This window comes from Passer montanus, unplaced genomic scaffold, assembly GCF_014805655.1.
Source record: "Passer montanus isolate IOZ18808 unplaced genomic scaffold, ASM1480565v1 scaffold8, whole genome shotgun sequence".
Taxonomy (NCBI): Eukaryota; Metazoa; Chordata; class Aves; order Passeriformes; family Passeridae; genus Passer; species Passer montanus.
Genome location: NW_024373256.1, coordinates 13,727,361 through 13,750,122, shown reverse-complemented (window position 1 = coordinate 13,750,122; position 22,762 = coordinate 13,727,361). Strand labels below are relative to the sequence as shown.

General features: G+C 59.9%; 2 protein-coding genes across 2 annotated transcripts; both read left to right on the top strand.

Moving 5' to 3' along the window:
* Window positions 1–21: 21 nt before the first annotated feature.
* On the top strand, window positions 22–2,398 carry PTX4 (pentraxin 4). The gene is made up of 2 exons (XM_039732340.1): window positions 22–437; window positions 552–2,398. Exons 1-2 carry the CDS (start codon window positions 93–95, stop codon window positions 1,764–1,766), a joined length of 1,560 nt encoding a protein of 519 aa, XP_039588274.1. The 5' UTR covers window positions 22–92; the 3' UTR covers window positions 1,767–2,398.
* Window positions 2,399–2,500: 102 nt separating this feature from the next.
* On the top strand, window positions 2,501–22,311 carry CLCN7 (chloride voltage-gated channel 7). The gene is made up of 25 exons (XM_039732339.1): window positions 2,501–2,691; window positions 9,496–9,567; window positions 10,173–10,244; window positions 10,462–10,527; window positions 11,091–11,223; window positions 11,603–11,712; window positions 12,410–12,490; window positions 12,862–12,924; window positions 13,602–13,685; window positions 13,817–13,910; window positions 14,653–14,717; window positions 15,153–15,269; window positions 15,572–15,626; window positions 16,141–16,201; window positions 16,691–16,829; window positions 17,179–17,272; window positions 18,481–18,650; window positions 18,951–19,002; window positions 19,270–19,397; window positions 19,541–19,626; window positions 20,108–20,240; window positions 20,335–20,394; window positions 20,718–20,894; window positions 20,995–21,075; window positions 21,190–22,311. The coding sequence occupies exons 1-25, from the start codon at window positions 2,560–2,562 to the stop codon at window positions 21,274–21,276; spliced, it is 2,412 nt and encodes an 803-aa protein (XP_039588273.1). The 5' UTR covers window positions 2,501–2,559; the 3' UTR covers window positions 21,277–22,311.
* Window positions 22,312–22,762: the final 451 nt, after the last annotated feature.

Sequence of the window (22,762 nt, the reverse complement as noted above, 5' to 3'; positions counted from 1 at the left end):
CTGTCCTGCCGGCACTGACCACTCCGTCCCACCTGCCCCGCATCCATCCGTGTTCCCGGGATCCCCCCACCCCTTTCCCACCTCCCAGCCGAATGGCCCCGGCCCGGCCCCGCCGCGGGACGCGGAGCCCGGGGGCTCGGGGCCAGCCGCCCCCGCAGAGCCTGGCCCGGGGCCTCGGCGCTGGGAGCCCCGGGGCTGCGCCGTGCCAGCGGCGGCTGCGGATCCCATCAGCGGTGGAGGCCGCCCGGGGGGACAGCACGGGGGCAGGGCCGGCCTTGCCGTGCGGGCAGAAAGCGTCGGGCAGCGGGATGGCGGGCATGGCGCTGTCCCTCTGCCTGGTCCTCGCAGCCGCCCTGCAGGGCGGCCTGACCCGGGCATCGGGGCCCCCGGCCCGCCCCGGGCCGCTGCTCCTGCGGCTGCGGCGCCTGGAGGAGCAGGTGGGTGCCCGGGCAGGGAGGGGGTGCTGCCCAGCCTGTGCCAGGGACACCCGGCATTTTGGGTGGGGACTCGGCACGGGTGGGTTCTCCCCACTCCATCCCACTCCCTTGCAGTTTCTCCGGCTCCAGGAGGTGACACTGAACCATCTCCAGAGCATCGCCAGCAACTACAACATCTCCTACAACATCGACGGGCGTTTCCAGGCGCTGGCGGAGCAGGCGGAGGCGGCCGACGCTGCCCGGGCCGCCCTGGCTGCGGAGCTGGCCCGCCTGGCCGCTGCCGGCCGGCGGCTGCGGCGCAGGCTGAAGCGGCTGGAGGGGACGGTGGGTGCCCTGAGCCCACAGCCCCTGCTCACCCACCCTTCGGCCGCACCGGCGGAGGCTGGCACCGCAGCGCCCGGTGTGGCAGACGCCGCCCGCAGCCGGGGCAGGCAGCTGGAGCGGCAGAAGGGTGCCCGCAGCACCCCCGGGCCCCGGCAGCACGAAGGGCTCTGGCTGCCGGCTGCTGCCGGGCCTGGCGGGGCACCCGGGGGGGATGAGGAGAGCCCTCGGGATGCGGCACCAGCACCCCAGGTCGCGGCAGCGGCGCTGCCCACCGTAACCACGGCTCGCCAGGAGCAGCCCCCGGCCCCCCGGCAGCCGGGAGAGGCCAGGCACGGCCCCCCCGTGCCCCAATCCCCCGCCTGTCGCACCGGTGCCGTGCTGCTCTTCCCCAACGCCTCCGGCGAGCACGGGGCCGTCCTGGCGCTGGGGCCGCAGCGCGGGCTGCGGGCGGTGTCACTCTGTGCCTGGCTGGCCACCCCCGCCCCTCGCCTCGGCGCTCTCCTCTCCTACGCCCCCGAGGGCGGGCGCAGCGAGCTGGCCGTGCTCGGCCGCGGCCGGGATCGGCCTGGCTCGGCACGCTTCACCCTGGGGCACGGGCAGTTTCGGGAGCTGCCGGTGGCGCCGCTCCTGGACGGCAAATGGCACCACCTGTGCCTCACCTGGTGCTCCGGCCAGGGCCGGTACCGCTTCTACGTGGACAGGAGGCTGCTGGCTGCCGGCTCCGGCTTCCAGCAGGGCTATGGAATCCCCGCTGCTGGCTCGCTGGTGCTGGGCCGGGGGCAGGACGGCCCCAACACGGACCTGAGCGCTGGAGAAGATTTTGTGGGTCACCTGGCTGGCTTCGCTCTCTGGAGACGGGCTCTCCTGCCCGGGGAGGTGGCCAGAATGGCGAGCGGGCGGGGGCTGCCCCGAGGCCCCCTCCTCACGCTGGCCGGTGCCTCCTTGCGGGGCGGGGTGCGGAGCGTGGCGTGTCCCTGCCTCCAGCGCTGCCTCGGACGGGGCTGACAGCGGTCACGGCTGGCTCACGGAGCCGCTCCCGGCCCGAGCTGGATGCTCCCGGGGTGATGGCACACCCAGCACGGAGGGCGTCTCGGGAGCGGCACCACCGAGGGGGAAAGGGGTCTTGGCAGCCAGAGGTGGGACCAAAGCCAGAGGTCGCCTGCTCCTAGAGGATGTACAGCCCTGGTTCCTATTAAAATGCTCCCAGCGTTGGAGAAACCCAGTTTATCTCGGTCCTGCTCATTCACTGCAGTGCTCACAGCCGGCCAGGGGCCGCTCAGCGCGGGCAGCGGGAGTGGGTGGCACTGCTCGTTCCCTGCGCAGAGTCAGAGCAGGGGAAGCGGGGCACGGGACAGCCCGTGGCCGGGGTGAGCCGGAGCCGGTGCCGAGCGCTGCCCCTGCCCGCGGGGCCCCTCGGCGGGGCAGGGCTTTGGCCCGAGCTGCGCTGCTCCGTCAGGCGAAGCACACTCTCTCCCGAACGTCTGCTCTGCGGAGTTCTGTGCCGGGAGAGCTGGAGCAGCGTCGGCTCCGGCCGTTCCCGGAGCCCCGCGTTCCCGGGGGCGGTGGGGCCGTGCTGCCGGCTGGGGCAGAGCCTCGCAACCTCTCGGGCCGCCGCCACCGGGGTTCTGCTCATTCCATTCCGTTCCGTTCCGCTCCGGGAAGCGGTGCCCCCGCCGGAACTACAACTCCCATGGAGCCCCGGGGCGCCGCGGCCGCCCCGGCGGGCACGTGAGGCGGCGCGGCGGTCACATGAGCGCGCGGCGGGGCAGGCCCGGCGCAGCCGCCGCCGCCGCCCCGCATGGCCAACGTCGCCAAGAAGGTGTCCTGGTCCGGCCGCGACCGCGACGACGACGACGAGGACGGGCGTGCGGGCGAAACCACCCCGCTGCTGAACGGTACCGGCCCGGGTGCGGCGGGCAGCGGCCGGCAGGTGGGTCCCGCCCCGGGAGCGGGGGCTCCGCGGGGGAGGGAGCACGGAGCGGGCCGGGGCCGGGGCTCCGCTCCCTCTCTCCCCGGTCGTGTTTAACCGCGCTCGCTGCCCGGGGCTGGGCGGGGGCGGCCGGGGTCGCTCGGGGCTGGGAAAGCAGAGCCTGCCGGGGCGCGGGGCAGCCACGGCCGGGGGCAGCCACGGCCGGGCACTCGTGAGGGAAAATCTGAGCTGGGGCTGAGTCAGCGCCCAGCCGGCTCCAGCCCCGCTCCGCTCCTGCAGCGGGACTTGCGCTCAGCAGGGCCGGGTTCCCGCCCGCTGGGGCTGCGCTCCTCGTTCGGGGAATCACGGCGTGCCTTGGGGTAGAAAAGGCCTCAGAGCTCATCCTGTTCTACCCCGGCCGTGGCAGGGACTCCTCCATCACCCCAGGCTGCTCCAAGCCCTGTCCAGCCTGGCTTTGGACACTTGCAGGGCTAGCACAGCCACAGCTGTGCCACAGCCTGCCCACCCTCGTGTCCTACTGACATCTCATCTAGTCCCCTTCTGTTTAGTTTGAAGCCATTCCCCCTGTTCTGTCTGCGTCTGTACATGTAAAACTAATCTGTGCTAAATGAAATTCTGCTAAAAATGTCTTTCTGTGAGAGCCTGTTGCCTGAGGTGCTGCTGATCACCAGCTGGGGCTCAGACAGGAGAGCCTCTAACACTGCAGGGGTGCAGGGTGTCCTGTGGGATGGATGGAGCTCCAAGGTGGGCCATGGCACAGAGGGAGGCCAGTTCCCTCTGGCAAGTTAATTTGGCTGATTAAGTGAGGAGAACTTCTGTCCAGTGTGCCTCCAGGCCGCCTGCCTGGTGGTCTCTCCCCCTCATGCAGCTCAGGGAAGAAAGTGAGGCACTCAGCACCTGTCCAGGGTGAAGCTGAGGTGTGGGGGGCAGTCAGGCTGGGACCGTGGAGCACTTTTGTGCCAGCACCAGGTGGGACAGGCATTGCTTCCAGGTGGCATCTGGGATTTCCTGTGGAGGGTTTTCTGGGAGACCTGAGCTTAGCCAGGGAGGAGCAGTGCCAGATTCTGGCAGCTGTTAGCAGGGATGCCTGGCCCAGCACGATTCTGTGCTGCCCTGCTCCTGGGCAAGTCAGAACAGCAGGCTAATTAGAGGGAAATGCAGGGCTCGTTAGGCTGGAAGAGCCTTGTGTGGTGCTCTGGGAGCAGGGAATGGAAGCTGTGCCATGGCAGCTGCTCTGGGGTGAAAATAAAAGTAATCCTGCTGGGCAGTGCCACAGGACCCTGTATATTTACAGCACAAAGGGAGTTCTGGGGGTTTTGAAGGGTGTTAGGGAAGGGATTAACCAGATCTCATGGCTGGGGGTCATTAGGAAAGGCTTTTCCTGGCGGTTTGGAAGAAGTGCCTGAGGCCTGCTGCAGCAGGGGCAGTTGGAGGTGGGCACCCAGCCCCACCAATGTGATTTGTTGTCACTGTGTCCCTGCACAGTGCAGGCAGCTCAGCTCCAGCTGGTGCCATGGCTCTGCGTGGCATTTCCCTTGGCAAGGAGCAGAGGGGTACCTTGCTGGGGCTGCAGAGCACACGTGCCCCTGGCAGTGGCAGCTGGGCTGTCTCTGTAGGGCTGGGGCTGTATTTTGGGGTCGGGCAGCTGCCTCTCCCTTTGCCCCAGATGATTTTCAGTTGTGTGGATTGAAGCAGGAAAGCAGGACAGCTTTGGGAGAGAGATAAAGAGAGGCTGGAGCTGCTTAGCTCAGGGGGAGATTTAAACCTGGGCTGTGGTAATACAGTAAAAATGTCCCCTAACATCACCCGTTCCCTTTGTCACGTGCTTGTTAAATGGAAATGAAAGTGATCTTAAGGTGACCAGAGGAAACAGGGGTCTGCAGCTCCCCAGCTGAGAGGGACTGAGATGAGTTCTGGTGGGCAGGGGGTGAGGAGAGGCTGGATAAACACACCTGGGGCTGTGGGAGGCCTGTCCCTGAGGTCTGCTCTGCTCTGGGGCCAGCTGAGCCTTCATCCTCTCACCAGGGCTTTCTGGTGCCTGCAGCACATCAAGGAGTGAAGGCAGCCTGTGTCTCTGAGCATCATGCCTGCTGGGGGCTGTCTCTCTCCTGAGCCACGTGTGTTGCTTCTCAGGCTGGGAAGTGGGTGGAAAATTTTAGTGAGAGCAGCCAATTTCCATCATGAACCATTTTTTGTGGAAGAACGTTTCTCCTTCACTACCATCAAAGATATTTGTGCTGAAGTGCCTTGACCTTGGGATTAGTTTAATGCTCCTGCTTCAAAGGGTGCCTGCAGCAAGGGGTCACCACCATGAAGACAAGGCTGATGTTGGGCAGCTTGTCCTTCTTAGCCCCTGTGTGTTTATTGTGCATCTCTGGACGTTGCTGGTCTCATTTTCTTTAATCTCAAGTAACAAGGTGCACAAAAGTGGCCAGGCTGCAATCAAGAAATCTTGGTGGGAGGAGGCAGAAAAAGGGAAGTACGAGCGCTGGGTGAGCCCTGATTCCTGGCAGATGGGCTGCAGATTGCACACCCCAGGTTACTGTCAGAGGCTGCTTGTCCCTGCCCTGGAGAGCCACTGCCCTGAGTGGTGGCAGGAGCCTCCCCCAGCACAGGAACTTCAGGAAGTTTTCTGCAGCTTGCTCAAGCCATCGGGGACTGGCAGTGCCTCATCCTTGTGCTGCTCCTGTGCCAAGGGAAAGGCCAGGGCAATGCCAGCATTTCCCATGCTCGTGGAGGTGAGGGTCAAGCAGCAGCTGTGCCCTGGCAGTGGCAGCAGGAGCCTGGAAGCAAAAGCCAAGTGGTGACACCTTGGGGAGAGTCCTGGTGCTTTCTCCTCTGTTGTGAGCTGGAGGTGAGGAGCCCTCTATCCTGCTGTGAGGCGTTTTGGGGATGATGCTGGGTGGGTTTGGAGCCTGCCTCAGCTGTGGCTGTGTGTGCAGGAGGGGGTTTCAAAAGCCCTGCAGCTCATCTGCCCCGTTCGCTGCTGGAGCCTGTGACCGGGTTCTCGTGCTGGTGACACACTGGTGACACAGCCTGGAGTCTTCCACCCAGGCTGGTGCCAGGGGCAGAGTGTTCTGCAGCCAAGAGGGCCCTGGGAGCTGGAAATCCTCCTCCTTCCCTCCCACAGCTTCTGTGGGCTCCTTCTGTGGTCTGTGCTGGGCTTTAGCTCATCGAGAACAGAAAGTCACGTGCTGCCAGTTCGTCACTGAGCACAGGATGGGGACAAGGGACAGTGTCTAGGGGGCTCTCCTCATGCTGGGTCATGTCCTGCAGGGAGGAGCCCGGCTCATCCCTGTGGAGCAAAGGCAGACACTCCCTGCTGATGGTTCTCCATCAGTGTTTGGGGGGCACAGCTTGGTTGCTGTGCACACAGCCTGGGCTGGATGGTGGGGCTCTCACAGCCTGGGCATGACTGGAAGATGGTGGTTGAGATCTTCTGCTGGATTTTTTTCATGTTGAGGTTGCTCCCCAATTTGCTCTTGCTGGTCTCAGAGTGGGTGCCAGCATAACAAAGGGGAAAGAGACCTCAGGATTCCTAGAGCTAGGAGCTTCAGTCCAGCCCCTGCTCAGAGCAGATCCCTGAGGGACACATCCACAGAGCTTTGGGTCACCACTCTGCACCCTATTTGGTCCCAAGTTCAGTGTCACCAGCCACAGGGTGAACGTTTGGCTCTGATACCTAAGCAGTTTACCCACTGCTCCTTGTCCCATCAATGCAAAGCTTCAAGGGAAGTCTGGCTTTGTCCTGTCTGTAGCCCCTTGTTGGGTGTCTGGAGATGGCATGAAGAACTCCCTGAGAAGCACCAGCTTCTCTTGTATATCTTGCCATGTGCTCCAGCCCCTAACTCTCTTGCTGAGTTTGCTTTCTGTGCCTTTTCTGTCCCAGGAAGCCCAAACTGGATGCCAGGTCCTGGGTGTGCTATTGCAGGTGCCAGGTGGAGCTGTGGGATCCCTTCCCCAGATCTTCTGGCAGTGGTCTGGCACCACCCAGGAGGGGTTGACCACCTTCCCTCCAGGTCTGCAATGACACCTCTTCACTCACCCACCAGGTCACTGCAAGACTTTTTCAGCCGAGCTACTTTCTGACCATTGGGACTCCTCCATCCAGGTGCAGGGCTTTGTATTTGCCTCTGTTGCATCTGGGGGCTTCCCTGCAGCCTGGTGTGAGGTCCCTTGGAGGGGCAGCCAACGTTCCTGCCCACTAACACTGGTGAGAACTTACTTTGATTCAGACCAAGGCTCCAGATATCTCTTTGCAGAGCTCAGGATGAAATTAACTTTACCACCCCAATGGGCTGAGGGCTCATGTGCCACTGGCAGAGTGAGGCTCAGCGTGTCCCAGAGCCTCTCCTGGGGCAGGAGAGCTGTTAACCCATCTGTGCCCTCTGGGTTTTGGCAGCAGTGCATGTTTTTATGTGGGGATAATCACAGCACAGTCACACCAACATCACACGTACCCAGGATCAGCAGCTGCCTTGGCTGAGTCTGAAACATCCCAAGGAGGGCTTGGGATGAGTCTTTGAGCTCAGTGAGTCTTTGAGCTGTGCACAAATAACCTTTTCTCTTGGCTCCAGGCTGCCTGAATCTCTTTTTTTCTCTTATCCTTCTTGGGTGCTGCTGGAAGTAGCTCTTTCCTGTCCTCCTGGCATGTGATCCCTGTGGTGGTGAGACAGGAGCCAGGCCTCTGCTTGCAGATGCCACAGAGGTGCCAGGGCTCAAGGGGAGGATATTAAAATATGCTGCTTGTCTAAGGAAGTTCAGCTTCAGGCTCCACTGCACCTCCTTTCCCTCCATCTGTGCTTGTGTCCTGCTGGGGCTCAGTCAGTGGGGAATTGAGCTGCTGTGCCCTGGCTGCTTTCTCCACAGGAAAGGAGGGAACAGGGTGGGATGTCACAGGTTCAGCCACATTTGGTGTGTCTGCAGACCCCATAGCTAACAGAAGGAGAATTTTCCCTGCAGGGCTGCTCCTGCCTGAGGCCTTACACAAGGGGCATGGCATGAGTGACATTTTCCATCTCCTTGCCCTGATCTTGCCCTAGATGTGTGGCACCTAGCAGGAGCCTTAAATCCTTGTGCTTCCTCAGTCCAGGTGGGTGTGTGCTCCTTTGCAAGGTGTCATCTTTGTCCCTCCAGGTTTCAGGGTGAGGAATGTGTCCTTCCCCGTCCCCAGGATGGTGGGGGCCTGGCTGGGACCTCAGCCTGCCACCAGAGCAGCTGGGCACTGGCAGGCACTGGAACAGGCAGTTCCTGTATCCAGCTCGTGACCCTAAGTTCCCGTCCAGGGAGGTGACAGCTTTGTGTGTACCCAGCTCTTAGAAGTCCACTGTGGTCTGCTCTGACTGCTGGGAAAAGGCTGCACCTGGATCCTTTCCATTGGGAGTGTGGAGCCATCATGGACCAGAAGCAAAGCCCAGGGTGGTTTTGCCAAACCGGTGTCTGGAAGTGGCAGCATGGAGCACTGGGGGCTGGAGCTGCTGGGGGCTAAAAGGCACCAGAGAGGGTTTGAGAAGCTGGGACAGAACCCATCTGCAGGTCAGGGAGTGAAGGAGAATGTGGAGCAGAGAGAAAAATGGGAAAATAGGTCAGACTGCAGACACAAAGGGATATTCTTCCTCTGCAGTGACGTGCAGGGCTCCCAGCAGCTCTGGCCTGCACGTTCCAGACGGGATCGTGGGGATTAAAGCAGCCAGGGCCTCCATCTGGGACCTGCCAGCAGAGACAGACTGACCTGCCAGAGCTCTGCTGCTGCCCTCACCATCCCTCTCCTATCCTCCAGTTCTCTAACCTGGCAGCTGGGGAGGGGTGAGGCTCCAGAGGGAAGATCTTAGTGCTGAGGAATGGTGTTTGGGCTGTCCTTGGAGCAGTGCTCGGATCCTTGTGCATCCCTGTGGGGATGGAGGGGTGACAGCAGCCCGCCTGCTCCAGCTGGGTCCCCCTGTGGCACTGCTCAGCAACAGTCCAAGCCCCTGCTTGGAGACAGAGATGCCCCAAAAAGTCAAAAAACTCCCATGCTATGCAACTGCACTGCCAGTAAAAACCCCGAGTGCTCACCAGTGAAAGGAGAAGCTGCTCCCCAGAGGGAGATGCAAATGCTGCTTCCCAGCATCACACTGGGGCTGGCTCAGAGAGACACCAGAGTCCCCAAGGCTGTGCAGGAGCAGTGCACCCACTTCCTCCTGTGCCTCCTGGCTGGCAGCCAGCCTGGTGTCACTCTGGTCCCAGCTGCTCGGGGGGTGACAAACATGCTGACGTGGTGTGCTGCTCTCCTGGCGGGTGACCCCTGCCGTGGAGCAGATGGCAGAGCCAGACGTGCCCTCAGCTGCCCCTTGCTGCTGGCTGGGCCTGGCAGCCGAGGGCACGTCGTGGTGAGCTTGTGGCTGTGCAGGTGGCACATTGTGCAGGGGCTCTGTCCCTCCCCAGCCCCAGGGGAGTGTGGAACGTGCTGCTCAGCACAGGTTTGCCGGCACGGCGCTCCCTGCCAGGGGCTGGTGGTGGCCAGTCCCCGGTGAGCCGCTGCTGGCTGGCACCTCCCCAGTGAGCTGGCTCTGCCAGCTGACAGGTTGGAGCAGCTCACCCAAATCCTGGCAGGCTGCTGCTGCCTCTGGTTCCCTCCGGGGTGTCGGATGCCACCTCCTCGGTGTGTCCTCTGAGAGCAGGGTGCTGCATTTTGGGGGGCTCTGGCAGTGGCAGGTGGGCAGAGCTCAGCGAGGGAGGCAGAGCACGAGCATCTTGCACGCCTGCTCCATCCTCCTGAGAGATTTGAAGTGCAGGAGTTGACCTCATTTCCCCTTCTCTCCTCAGCTCACTCCTTCCTCCTTCCTGCGCATCGGGCAGCTGAGCAATGTGGACCTCAACGAGGACATCCATGAGCTGGTGAGCAGCACAGAGAGAGACCCACTGTTACTGGGACCCCTTCCCCTCTTCCAGTAACAGCTGCTGCTGTTCCCTCCTTCACATTCCTCTTGTTCCACGAGAACTCCAGCACTTCTTCCTGGGCTGGGTGACCTCCGTGGCGTGGGCAGCTGCTGCTGCCCCAGGGGCCCCTCTGGCATCCTCAGTAAATGCCCTAATTCGGAGCTGGGAACAGCTTGCACGGTCAAAGGCGTTTGGGAAACAGAATTTGGTTTCTGCCCAAAAGCGTGGGTTTGCTTGAAATAGCTCCTTGCTTTTGGCCTAAGGAATTTCCTGCCAAGGTGAAAGGTTGCCCTCCACTGGGGCATGGAGTTGCTTGTGTTCAGTGCCAGGTCAGTGTGGCAGTGGTGCTTGGTGAGGGTGCACCCCTGACAGCTGGTCCAGCTGCCTTAAATCCCACACATCCTCCAAGTGGTGGAAAATCATCCCAGATCCCTGCCTGCCAGGCAGCTTGCACCTGCAGTCCTCTGTGCATGTCCTGAGCGTCAAAAGGAGTTAAACCAACACGTGGATGGGAGGGCTGGACTCTGACCTGACCATCCTAAGCTGTGCATCACATCCCACAGGAGACAGAGGTCCCTCGGCAGCGTCCCAACGAGATCCCCCACAACGAGAAGCTGCTGTCACTCAAGTACGAGGTAGGTGCCCATCTGCCCCATCTTGTGTCTGCCCTCTGGGGTGCAGCAGGTGAGGTGTGAGGGAGCAGGGCTCACAGCTGACCCATGAGGGTGGTTTCATTGCTGAAGGAGCACATGGAGGAAGGAAAATGATAACAAGAGCAGGGTGAGGGGCTGAAGACAGTTCTCCCCAGCATGGGGGTAACTTCTCTAACAACATCTCCCTTTCCCAAACTAGAGCTTGGACTATGACAACAGTGAAAACCAGCTTTTCCTGGAGGAGGAGAGGAGGATAAACCATGCGGTGAGTCTTGCTGGGCTGCCCACAGATCATCTCAGCTGGGGTGGACAGGGGAAGCTGTTCCCCCTGCCCAGCTGCTGGGGATTTCTCTGTGCCAGAGGAGGTTGTGCTTAAAGCCTTGGTTGAGCTGGGATGGGTTTATGGGCACTGACCAGCTTGTGACAAGCTGTGAAACCCAAGGATCAAGGAGCCAGCATGAGGTGGTTGGAATGGGAGCTAATCTGGGTGCCCTGGTGGTATGGGGCAGCAGAGGGACTTCTGGAGTCATGTGAAACATCTGCCCTGGGGGTTTTGGGAGGCAGTGCCACAGCAAGAATCCCAGCAGGATGGGCCTAATGGAGGCAGGCAAGCTAAAAAAGTATCTCTGTGGGATCCCTAAGGTGCAAGAGCACTGCTTGAAATCAGTAAATTGTGTCCAGGCTTCACTGGATCAGCCAGCATCGGTACTCCCTGGCTCTCCTCAGAGCTTCCCAGGCTCGGGAGTGCGCTGGGGAAAGTGGCAGTGTGTTGGGGTGCCCTGGATGCCAGGCTGGCTGGCCCAGGGTTGAGTGCTGTGTGCCCCTCAGGCTTTCCGCACGGTGGAGATCAAGCGCTGGGTGATCTGCGCCATGATCGGCATCCTCACCGGCCTCGTGGCCTGCTTCATCGACATCGTGGTGGAGAACCTGGCTGGCCTCAAGTACCGCGTGGTGAAGGACAGTATCCTCACACAGCTCTGCCTGCTGGCCACCTGGGACCTCTGGCATCTCCTGGCAGTGTGACAGAGGGGTCGTGGGGGAGGAGGGCAGCGCTCCCTCGCTCCGGTTTGGTGGCACAGACTCTGCTGCTCTGCAGGGCTGAGCTGTGCCTGGGCACTGCTGTAACAGGAGGCTCATTTCATCTGCCTTGGATGCTCTGAGTGACAGGGGGCTTGGAGCAACCTGGCCTAGTGAATGGCATCCCTGCCCATGGCAGGGGGTTGGAGCTAGATGGTTTTTAAGGTGGCATCCAACCCAAACCACCCTGTGATTCTGTGAGATGCTGGGGTGGGAGGATGGTACCCAGGCAATACTGGCCTTTCCTTGAGCTGCTGCCCCAGACATTGACAAGTTCACAGCCAAAGGGGGCCTCTCTTTCTCCCTGTTACTCTGGGCCACCCTGAATGCCAGCGTGGTGATGGTGGGCTCTCTGATCGTTGCCTTCATAGAGGTAAGAGTTTGGAACTGTTCTGGGCTCTTTACATGGGCAAAGCAGGGTCATGTTTCCAGAAAACATGCAAAATTTTGTGAACAGTGAATGTGTTTCTGCCAGTTTTGCTCCTGGTAGCACCAGCTCCTTGGTGTTTGCTCCAGCTGTGCTCTGGGGTTTCTGTGGGGTTTTTGTGGGGCTGGCAGGCTCTGGGATGTGCTGGCAGCCTGGGGCAGAGGCTGTGCTCCAGCCTTGGGTGGCAGTGCAGCTCTCCCAAGCCTTGGCCTAGCTCAGCCTCTCTGTGTTGGGTGTACCTGAGTACCAGCAATGACCAGTCTGGCTGGGTGCCTCAGCTACAGCCTCTGGAGGACAAGCCAGAGTCTGGGACTCCTTATGGATCACTCTAATCCACAGTGCCTTCCTTGTGGCTTTGTCTTTGTTTTCCCTGGTCACCAAGTGTGACATTTCTGTAGCTGTGACAGGATGGGGGGAACACCTCAGTGTCCCCAGGAACCCATCCAGCTCCTTTTCCTTGGCACATTTGCCCTTAGGAAGTGGGTGTCTCCCTCAAGCCCATCTCCAGAGCCTGTTGAAGAGCTTTGGCCTCATCTCAGAGCCACCCTGAGGGTGTGCTGTGTGTGCCCTGTGTTGAGAGACAGGGGTGAGGTGGCTGGTGTGTCCCCATCCTGTGTGTGACAGCTCTCCCTGCTCCCTGCAGCCCGTGGCAGCTGGCAGTGGCATTCCCCAGATCAAATGTTACCTCAATGGTGTGAAGATTCCACATGTTGTCCGGCTCAAGGTAGGAAGCAGGAGGTGGTGGGATGGCCTGGGCACATTGTGTGGTCCTGGAGTGGTCCCTGCCCACACTGTGGCACAGCAGGGGCTGGCAGGAGCTCCCAGCTCCATAGCTGTGTCCCCCCAGTGCCAGAGGTTAAATCTCCTGCCCTGGGACCAGCAGCTGGCACTGGGAAGAGCAGCTTTGGGTAGACTTTTGCTCTGGCTAAGAAGAAAATTGACCAACCCTGTTGCCACAGTGTGGGGGCTGAGAATCACGAGTTCCCTGGAGTCCTTGGCTCCTCCCATGCCCACTGGGGTGTGTCCCCTGTGGCTGCCATGGCTGTGTTCCTCGTGCCACCCCCGTGCCATGCTGTGTCCTTCTCTGTGTTGCAGACCCTGGTGATCAAAGTCTGCGGGGTCATCCTCTCGGTGGTCGGCGGCCTGGCTGTTGGCAAGGTGAAGTGCACCAAGTGCTCTCTGACATGCTGCTGACCTGTTGGTCCCTGCTGCTGGCACTTGTGTCACAGCCTGTGCTGGGGACAGGGTGCTGAGGGCCCTGTGGTGACTTTCCTGTGTTATTCCCTGGTGTCTGCTGGCCAAGGTGACTGCAGCACTGCCAAGTTTGGGGAGCCCCTGGGGCACGTGGTGCCACCATGCCAGCCTGCCTGTGGCTTGGCTTAGGACAGAGAGCAGCAATCCCTGTCCATCAGTGGCTGTCCCTGCAAACAGTAGGTGGGGGAGAGTTGGGTGCCCCATTGGGACCTTTCTGAGCTGCTGGGATTGAAGGCAGGCAAGGGAAACACTTGTTTCCTCAGCTGGTGGGAACAGGAGGTGGGCAAGGGGGGCACATGCCAGGATAAGGATTTCATAAAACCATGGAATGGCTTGGGTTGGAAGAGATCCTAAAGATCACCTCATTCCAAACCTCTGCCATGGGCAGAAACACCTTTCACTAGACCAGGTCGCTCAGAGTTCTGTCCAACCTGGTCTTGAACACCTCCAGGATGAGGAGAGGGAAAACATCAGGGTCTGTAGAGGGAAACACTCCCAATCCAGCTTCAGGACTGCAAGCTGGTGAGCAGCATTCAGCCACGTTCTTCCTTCCCTGATCTGCTGTGCTCTCTGGCCCCTAGGAAGGACCCATGATTCACTCTGGATCCGTGATCGCTGCCGGCATCTCCCAGGGCAGATCCACGTCCTTAAAGCGAGACTTCAAGGTTGGTGTTGAGGTCCGAGGGGTTGTGCTGTGCCAGCCCAGGCTGTTCCCGTGTGCCTTGGCATCATCCCCTGTGTCCTGCCTAAGCTCAGGCCCTGGCCAGCCCTGAAGGTGCCTTCACTCCTGTTTCAGATCTTCGAGTACTTCCGCAGGGACACCGAGAAGAGGGATTTTGTGTCGGCCGGAGCTGCCGCCGGCGTCTCGGCCGCGTTCGGCGCCCCCGTGGGTGCGTCTCTTATATGTTATAGGTTATATGTTATGTATTATATGTTATGTATTATATGTTATAACAAAGGATTTTTACAGAAGAGTCTCACTGAAATATGAGATTATAAAGTTGTATTTTTTTAACACTGTGAGGAAAAAGGGTTTTTTTGGAGTACAACAATGTGGTGGGTTTTTTTGAAGAGTTTCAGTGATTTTTTTTAAGGGTTTTTGAGTTTTAAAAGTCAAAGTTCTTGGAGATTTGATGTTATAGTCTTCTCTTAGTATGTTCAGAAGTGGAGTAAATTTATAATTCGTAATTTTTAAAACAGATTGATCTCCTTTAAAAGCTGCTGTAAATTTTATAAGGTGTTGACTTTGCTTTGAAGTTGTATTTTTGTGGTTTGATTTTTTTGTTTTGTCATCTTCTATTTTAGATATTTCTAGGGTGGGATTGCTTGTATTTTTGATGTTGAAATTCCTAGTCTAGTATTTTGAACTTCAGTGATGACGTTGTCTTGAGTCTGGTTTATTTCATTTTGGGTTGTTGCTTTCTGGCACTGAGCAGTGCCTGGACATGGATTTCCTCAGGAGGTTACTCCCACCTGCTTGGAGGCATCTCTTGGGATCTGCACAGGGCACTGCAGGGGCCTCACAAGTTTTCCTGCCAGGCCATGCAGTTGTTGGCCCTTCCCAAGGGCAAGGGGCTCCTCTGCCTCAGATGCACGTGCCCCTTGTGTAGATGTTGTATCTTGTGTTTGCAGGGGGTGTCCTGTTCAGCTTGGAGGAAGGGGCTTCCTTCTGGAACCAGTTCCTGACGTGGAGAATCGTAAGTGCTGGAGAGCAGTGGAGAGCTGCTGGTTCTGGTGTGAGGCATTGCCTTTTCTGGGTGCCCTGCAGCCCCAGGCCTCCTGACACCCCTGCTCCAGCGAGGCCCCATCCCAGGGAGCAGCATCCCAGCTCCCCTCCTGTGCCCTGCTCCTCAGGGGCTGAATTTGGGCCTGGCTGCCAGCTCCTTTCCAAGGGAGCTGCCTTGGGCTGCGCCCCAGGGCAGCAGAGAGGCAAAAGGAGAAGCCAGAGCCTGGTCAGTGTAAGCTGCCCAGAGTGCCACCACAGGGAATGTGACCTCCTGTCCCCACCACACCATGGGCACCAAACCCTGCCCAGGGGCCTTGGGGGTGGTTTGGGGTAGTGCACAGAGCCTGTGGTGAGGAAATGGGGCCGGGGGCACTTGGCAGTGACTCTGGGCTGCGTCTCCTTCCAGTTCTTTGCCTCCATGATCTCCACCTTCACGCTGAACTCTGTCCTGAGCGTTTACCATGGCAATGCCTGGGATCTCTCCAGCCCTGGCCTTATCAACTTTGGCAGATTTGACAGCGAGGTAGGCACAGGTATTCCCCATGCAGGGCTTTGGGGAGGGGTTGGAAACAGCCCTTAGCAGCTTTGGGGACATCAATTTGTCAATGACCTTGCCCAGGGCCAAGGCAGCTCTGCCTTAGCAGGTTGTGGGGTCTGGCCAGATCTCAGCTCCACCAGCCCCAGCAGAAGGAATTTCTGGGGGCTGTGGGCTGTTCAGGGGAGACTTGTGTCAGTGTAGAGCTGTGCTGTCCCAGCAGTGAGTGACTGACTGTGGGACTGCAGATGGGCCAGGAGATGTGAAACCCACTTCTTTGTTGCTTGCAGAAAATGGGATACACAATCCAGGAAATTCCCATCTTCATCTTTATGGGAGTGGTTGGTAAGAGAATGCTGCTGTTTCCATTTGATTAGTCTGAATAATTTCCTCTGTTCTCTGTCTGGGTCTAAAAAGTTTTGGTGTCCAGTTTCCTGGAGAAAATGGGGAATCCATTAAATTCTGGAGCAGAGACTGCTTGTGGGGCTTATGCAGGGATGAGAGCTGGATCCTGGCCCAACCTTAGTAGCAAAGTGAAGCCCCTTTAACCCATGTTGAGCAGAGTCAGTGTGTTGCAGCCCTGGGCAGCTCCTTGCTGCCATGTGAGCTGTCCTTCTCCCCATGAATTTGGCCTGTCCTCTGCCTGCCTGGTGCCAGCACTGTGACATTGGCTCCTGGCCACCTGCTGCTGGTGCCAGGCTCCTCTTGGTGCCAGGTCCTGGCTGGCTGCAGGGACAGCATCCACATGTGCCAGGGCTGCTGGTCACTCTGGATGGGTTGTGGATGATCTTCAGAGGTTCCTCGTGTGGTGGGCAGCCTGGGCCCTGCGTGCTGAGCTTTTCCTCTCTGTCATTTGCAGGTGGGATCCTCGGAGCCCTGTTCAATGCCCTCAATTACTGGCTAACGATGTTCCGGATCAGGTAAGAGCCCATGGGTGATGAAGGGGATTGATGTGGCTTGGCTGGTGCCTTCTGCATTCCCTCAAAGAGGCATTCCCACACAGAGCAAGGCTGTAATCTCTCATTTAATGTGAGCAACAGCAGTTCCTGAAAGATGCCACGTGCCTCTCACTGCCTGTGGCTGTGACCCACAGCATCCCAGCACTCCTCTGACTCTGCCAAATATTTCCCTCCAGTGACTGGGGGGCCCAGAGAGGTGCAGACACTGCAGACCTGACTGTCATGTGCTCTGAGAGGACTAAGAGAAGGGAGAGAGCTGCTAAAGCCAACTGAGACCAGTCTGGCCCAGCCAATACCTGTCACCAGCTTTTCAAGCAGCAGGACAGCCTGTCAGGGTCTGGGCAGGGAGCAGAGGCAGCCAGACTGTCATGTGCCTGATGTGACATGCCCAGCCAGGCCGTGCTGATGCTGCCCACACCCCTGGTGCCACTCTCACTCCTCTGTTTACAGGTACATCCACCGGCCCTGCCTCCAGGTGGTTGAGGCCATGCTGGTGGCAGCAGTGACAGCGACTGTGGGGTTTGTCATGATTTACTGCTCAAGAGATTGCCAGCCCATCCAGGGGAGCTCCGTGGCATATCCCCTGCAGGTAGGACCTGCTGCAGAGCAGCATTCAGGGTGGGGGGCTCCCTGGGCCTGGGGGCTGAGCAGGAGAGACAAGACCCTGCTGGGTTTGGGACGCTGGACCTTGCAGCTGATGCCCTCCAGTGCAGGCAGAGCTGGAGACCCTTCAGGGTGGGGGGCTCCCTGGGCCTGGGGGCTGAGCAGGAAGACAAGACCCTGCTGGGTTTGGGACGCTGGACCTCGCAGCTGATGCCCTCCTCTGGAGACCCAAAGGGTGCTGCAGGTGTCCTCCCTGCCCAGAGCTGCCTCCTCGCTGGCACACATCCCCCAGCCTTCCCTGCCACTTCTAACTCTTCCTTATCTTGCCTTTTCAGCTTTTCTGTGCTGATGGAGAGTACAACTCCATGGCCACTGCCTTCTTCAACACTCCAGAGAAGAGTGTTGTCAACCTCTTCCATGACCCTCCAGGTCAGTGCACCCAGCAGTGAGGCCTTGAACGTCAGCAGAGAGGCTCCATGTGTGCCTTGGTCCCTGCTGGGACAAGGCAGAGGATGATCAGCCCATGAGGGCTTCCCAAAACACTGTGCTACAGTGGTGGAAGGAGGAGGGATGGGTGCTGTGACTGGTGGCACCCCTGAGCTCGGCCAAAGGGCTGTGGGGCCAAGGACCTGGTTTTGGTCGTGCACATTTGCAGGCTGTGTTGCTTCTGAGTTGTGTGAGAGTGTGTCTGACCTTTGCTGTCTGTCTGAAGTCTGTTCTGGAAATGTTGCTGGGATGTTTTCTTAATTAGCAGGGCCACTTGCCCCATAATGACTTTACCTTCTGGGCAGGTTGTGGAGGTGGATCTTGGGGTTTGGATTTGCTTGGGAAATGCAGTTTGGTTCCCAGGTTCTAGCTCCACTTTCCTTGGACCTGGTGTGACCCCGGTGTCTCCTCTGCCTGCTGTGGAATCTGAGTTCTGTGCCCAGCTGCACGTGGGTGGGGAACAGAGAGATCCTCAGCCCAGAGGGTGCAGCTTGGCCATCTGCAGCCAAGAGAGGACCATCCTGTGTCCTGGGGCTGCTCCCTGCAGTGCTTGGGGGACCTCCCTGGCTCAAGGCTGCTGTCTGAAGGAGGGGTTGCAATGTACCTGTTTAAACTAGACTGGGGTGCTCAGCAATCCTAAAATAGCACTTAGCTGGGCTGTGGGGTCAGCAGGGTCTCACTGGGATGGCACAGCCTGTGCTGTGGGACAGCATGGCACTCGCTGGAGCAGCTGTGGGAGCTGCAGGATGGGAGGGACTTTGCAGGACGTGCCCTGCTCAGTTGATCCCAAAGCTGGCAGTGGGACCTCTGTCCTCCCAACCTTGTCCTTCAGCCCTGGCAGTCCCTCCCTCAGGGCCTTGAAGTTCATCATGGGAGTCTGGGAACCACAGGGCTGGGAGGGGATGAGTCACAAGATGGAGGGATGGGATGTGAGGGCTTGGGATGGCACTGGCTGGGTGGGGGGCTGCTGGAGGGGGCAGAAATGACCTGAAGAGCCAGTTTGAAAGGCTGTACCTGTGCTGCCAGGGCAGGAGGTGCAGCCCAAGAAGAGGGGTTCTCACTGCTGGGAGTGAATTGTGGGGCTGCTGCTGCCTGATCAGTGTCCCCTGGGCTGTGGGACCAGCACTGACTCTGTTCTGTCCCCACCCCAGGTTCCTACAACCCCATGACACTGGGCATGTTCACACTGATGTATTTCTTCCTGGCCTGCTGGACCTATGGCCTGACAGTGTCTGCAGGGGTCTTCATCCCCTCCCTGCTGATCGGGGCAGCCTGGGGGAGGCTCTTTGGCATCTCCCTGTCCTACCTGACCAAGGGCTCGGTGAGTCGTGCCTGGGAACTCCTGGCACCCAGCTCTCCTCCCTCTCTGCTGGGCTGGTGGCATGTTCAGGCAGCGTGCCTGGAGCTGGCTGAAAGCTCTGAAGTTGGCTGGCTCCTTGCTTGATGTCTTCCTGAGCTGGGTCTGGGCCTCCCGACGTCCCAGTGGAGCCCTGCCAGCAGCTGGGTTGTTCAGGCAGCTCTCCCCACTTTGGAGGGGGGTTTGGGGACCAGGACTCTGCTGACTATTCTGAATGCCCTGGAGCCAGCAGGTGACTTGGCTCCTTTTCTTTCCTGTGCTCAGATCTGGGCTGATCCTGGGAAGTATGCCCTGATGGGAGCTGCTGCACAGCTGGGTGAGTTGCCCATGGCACAGTGTTGGTTGGGGTAAAGATGTCATGGGAAAAAGCACTCCCTGCTTCCCTGACAGCTTCCCTCCCAGCTGAAGCCCAGCCTGTCAGCTTCCTCATCACCCTGCCAAGCACAGTGAGGGCTGGGCTGGCCTGGGGCACCCCTGGGTGGGCATTCCTGGATCACTGAGAGGTTCAGGGCCCTCAGCTGTTCTGTGATGCCCTCACTCTGTGTTTCCCTGCCCTTCTAAACCCCCTGGGTGTCTCTGGCAGGTGGGATCGTGCGGATGACCCTGAGTCTCACTGTCATCATGATGGAGGCAACAGGCAACGTCACCTATGGCTTCCCCATCATGCTGGTGCTGATGACAGCAAAGATTGTGGGAGACTACTTTGTGGAGGTGAGGGCTGGTGTGCTCCCCAGGGCTGGGGGGCCAGCGGGGGCCAGGACAGGCATGTGCTCGCTCTAAGGGATGAGCTGCTGCCTGGTTGTGCCCCTTGGCATCTCACCAGGCCTCTGCTGATGGCTTGGCTCTTGTTGCAGGGACTGTACGACATGCACATCCAGCTGCAAAGTGTCCCCTTCCTGCACTGGGAGGCCCCAGTGACATCCCACTCCCTCACAGCCAGGTAGGTGGGCTGGGCATTGCTGTGGCAGCAGCCTTTGGACCCCAGTGTTGGCCTGAGCTGGGAGTGGAGGTGGTGACCTTTTGGTTACAGGAGCCTGCTGTCCCCTGGTACCACAGCTCAGCTTCTTCCCCAGCAGGGATGTGATCTGCAGTGTGTTCCTCTCTCCCTGACAGCTTTTGGGGACAGAGGAGGCATCAGCATTGAGTCATGTGTGTTGGGGGGATATTTAGGGTGTGAGGGTGTTGAGGCCCTGGCACAGGGTGCCCAGAGAAGCTGTGGCTGCCCCATCCCTTGAACTGCTATCCAAGGCCAGATTGGACAGGGCTTGGAGCCATCTGGTCTAGTGGAAGGTGTCCCTGCCCATGGAAAGGGTTTGGAATGAGATGAGCTTCTAGGTCCCTTCCCAGCAAACCAGTGTATGACTGCAGGATGCAGTGAGTGCTGCCATGGGGCTGTGTTCCACCCAGAGCTTTCCCTGCAGGGAGGTGATGAGCACTCCTGTCACCTGCCTGCGGAGGATCGAGCGCGTGGGCACGGTTGTGGACATCCTCAGTGACACCTCCTCCAACCACAACGGCTTCCCCGTGGTGGAGAGCAACCCCGACACCACACAGGTGGGCTGGGTGCCCCTGGGGAGGGGATGCAGCTGGGGTGGCCCCCCGAGGGCTGGCTGCAGCGTGGGACCCTCACACACGGTGCCTGTTGCAGGTTGCCGGGCTGCGGGGTCTGATCCTGCGTTCCCAGCTCATCGTCCTGCTGAAGCACAAGGTGGGTGATGCTGCCTGGAGACTGCCTTGTGTCTGCTGTCCCAGTCCTGTCTCAGGCCCCTTGCTGCCTGCCTTGCTCAGCTGGCACAGGGTCCTGTCATCTCCCTCAGCTCACCCAGGGGGATGGTGGTGCTGCCATTCGGTGGTGGGGTTACCCCAGCACCATCCTGCACCCCACTGGGCTCACAAACCCTGAGAGAGTGGGAAACAGGCTCTGCTTCTGCGGATGGTCCACCTGTCCCACCCTTCTGCCCTTTTCCCTCCCTGGCCCTGTGCATTGTCGTGGTGCCTGTGATAGTCCCCAGCCATGTCCTTCCTCCCCAGGTTTTTGTGGAAAGGGCCAACCTGAGCGTGGTGCAGCGGCGGCTGAAGCTGAAGGATTTTCGGGACGCCTACCCCCGCTTCCCCCCCATCCAGTCCATTCACGTCTCCCAGGACGAGCGCGAGTGCATGATTGACCTCAGCGAGTTCATGAACCCCTCGCCCTACACCGTGCCCCAGGTAACGGCCAGGGACCCCTGTGCACAGCTCCTGGGGATCAGGGTGGGCAGTGGGGCTGGCCGGGGGTGCTGCAGCCCCCCAGCCCCGTTCTGCCCCGCAGGAGGCGTCCCTGCCCCGCGTGTTCAAGCTCTTCCGAGCCCTGGGCCTGCGGCACTTGGTGGTCGTGGACAATCGCAACGAGGTGAGTCCCTGCTTGCTGTGTCCAAGCAGCCTGGGCTCCTGCAGGGGACAGGGACACACTGTCCCCAGGCCCTGTGTGCCCACATCGGGCTGGACCCTGTCCCTGTTCTGGCAGGTGGTGGGGATGGTGACGCGCAAGGACCTCGCCAGGTACCGGCTGGGGAAGGAGGGCCTGGAGGAGCTCTCGCTGGCACAGACGTGAGGCAGTGTGGCCCCGCAGAGACGTGCCCCGGCCCCTGGGAGCTGGGCACCCCCTTTTGCAGGAGGTGGGGAGAGGACTGGGCCAGTCCCTGCAGGCATCACAGTGCCTGGAGCACTGCCATGGCCATGCTGCCCTGGCCCTCCTGCCTGCTGCTGCCTTCCCACATCTACTGCCTCCTCTTGTCACCCCTTCCTCTGCTTCCCTGAGGGATCAAAATTCACCCTTGGTTCTGTTAGCTCCTGGAATAGGCTCTCTCTGAAGGCTGGGTGAAGGCTGGAGTGTTCCATGGGGAGCAGGACTGCCCTACTGAGCTGGGCACAGTTCTCTGACACCGCACGTGGCCTCTGTTGCCTCATCCACCCAATCTGGGCTGTCTGGGACTTAGCCCTGCCCTAGCTTCAGCTGCAGGGCCTGTGAGAGGAGCAGAGGGGACACGATGGGGCTCCTTCCTGCCCCCAGGCCCCCATTCCCTGCTGCCCTGTGGTCCTGCTTTTTCTGGGTTGGGCTGAGCTCTGGGGTTGCCTCCCTGCTCTTTGGGAGTGAGGAGGGGAACGTGCCCTGCTTGGCTGTGCAATAAAAGGGCTCCCCTGGTTCTGCAGCTGCTGCCTCTGGTTCTTTCTTGGCTCCCTCAGCCACTCTGACCCCAACCCATGTGTGGGGAGACACCGCTGGGATTTGGGGCAGGGATGGGGAGGGGAGAGCTGCCTGCACTGGGGAGATGTTGGTCCTGCAGCCTGTGCCCCTCTGCCACTCCTGCAGTCCTCCCAGCACTGCTGCTCCCACACTGGGATCCAGAGTCACTCCTGGGGCATGTTCTGGCCCTTTCCAGCAGCCTGGGCCCTTCCAGGCACCCCAAATCCCACCAGCAGTCCTGGATTTGGCTGGGGATGGGAGCAAAGCCAGTCCTAGCACCTCACTTTTCCTATCTTCCCCCATCCTTGCTCCTCTCCCCTGGGACTGCCCCTTCCTCACCTGGTGCCTGGAGAGGCTTTTGACTGCAGGATCTGTGCTGAAATAAAGACTGTTTGTACTTTATTGTGGTGCTGCCTGTCTCTTGCTTCTCTTCTTGCCTTGGGGCTGAAGCAAGCCCTGTCCCCACTCCTGCTGCTGGGAGGGCTCAGGCTGGGGGTGGGGGCCGGCTGTGTCCTGGGCTCAAGGCAGGGGGTGGCTGTCCCTCCCTGGCTTCTTTTCCCTTTCAACACCAACACAAAGCAGAGGATGCCTCAGCTGGGCCCTGGTAACAGCCAGGTCCGGCCCTGGGCAAGAGGAGCCAGCCCTGCTCTCCTGTGCGGGTGCAGATCCCTGGCGCTGCCCTGGGCAGGGGCGCTGCAGGGCACAGTGGGTCCCCAGGGCAGCGCTGGGTCCCCCTGTGTGCTCACAGCCGGCTGCTTTATGAGGCCCCGCGTCGCCCTTTGCCCCGCGCGGCCGAGATAAGGGGCTGGGATCCACCGCCTTGGGCCCAGAGTAAACACGGGCTGCTGGCTCC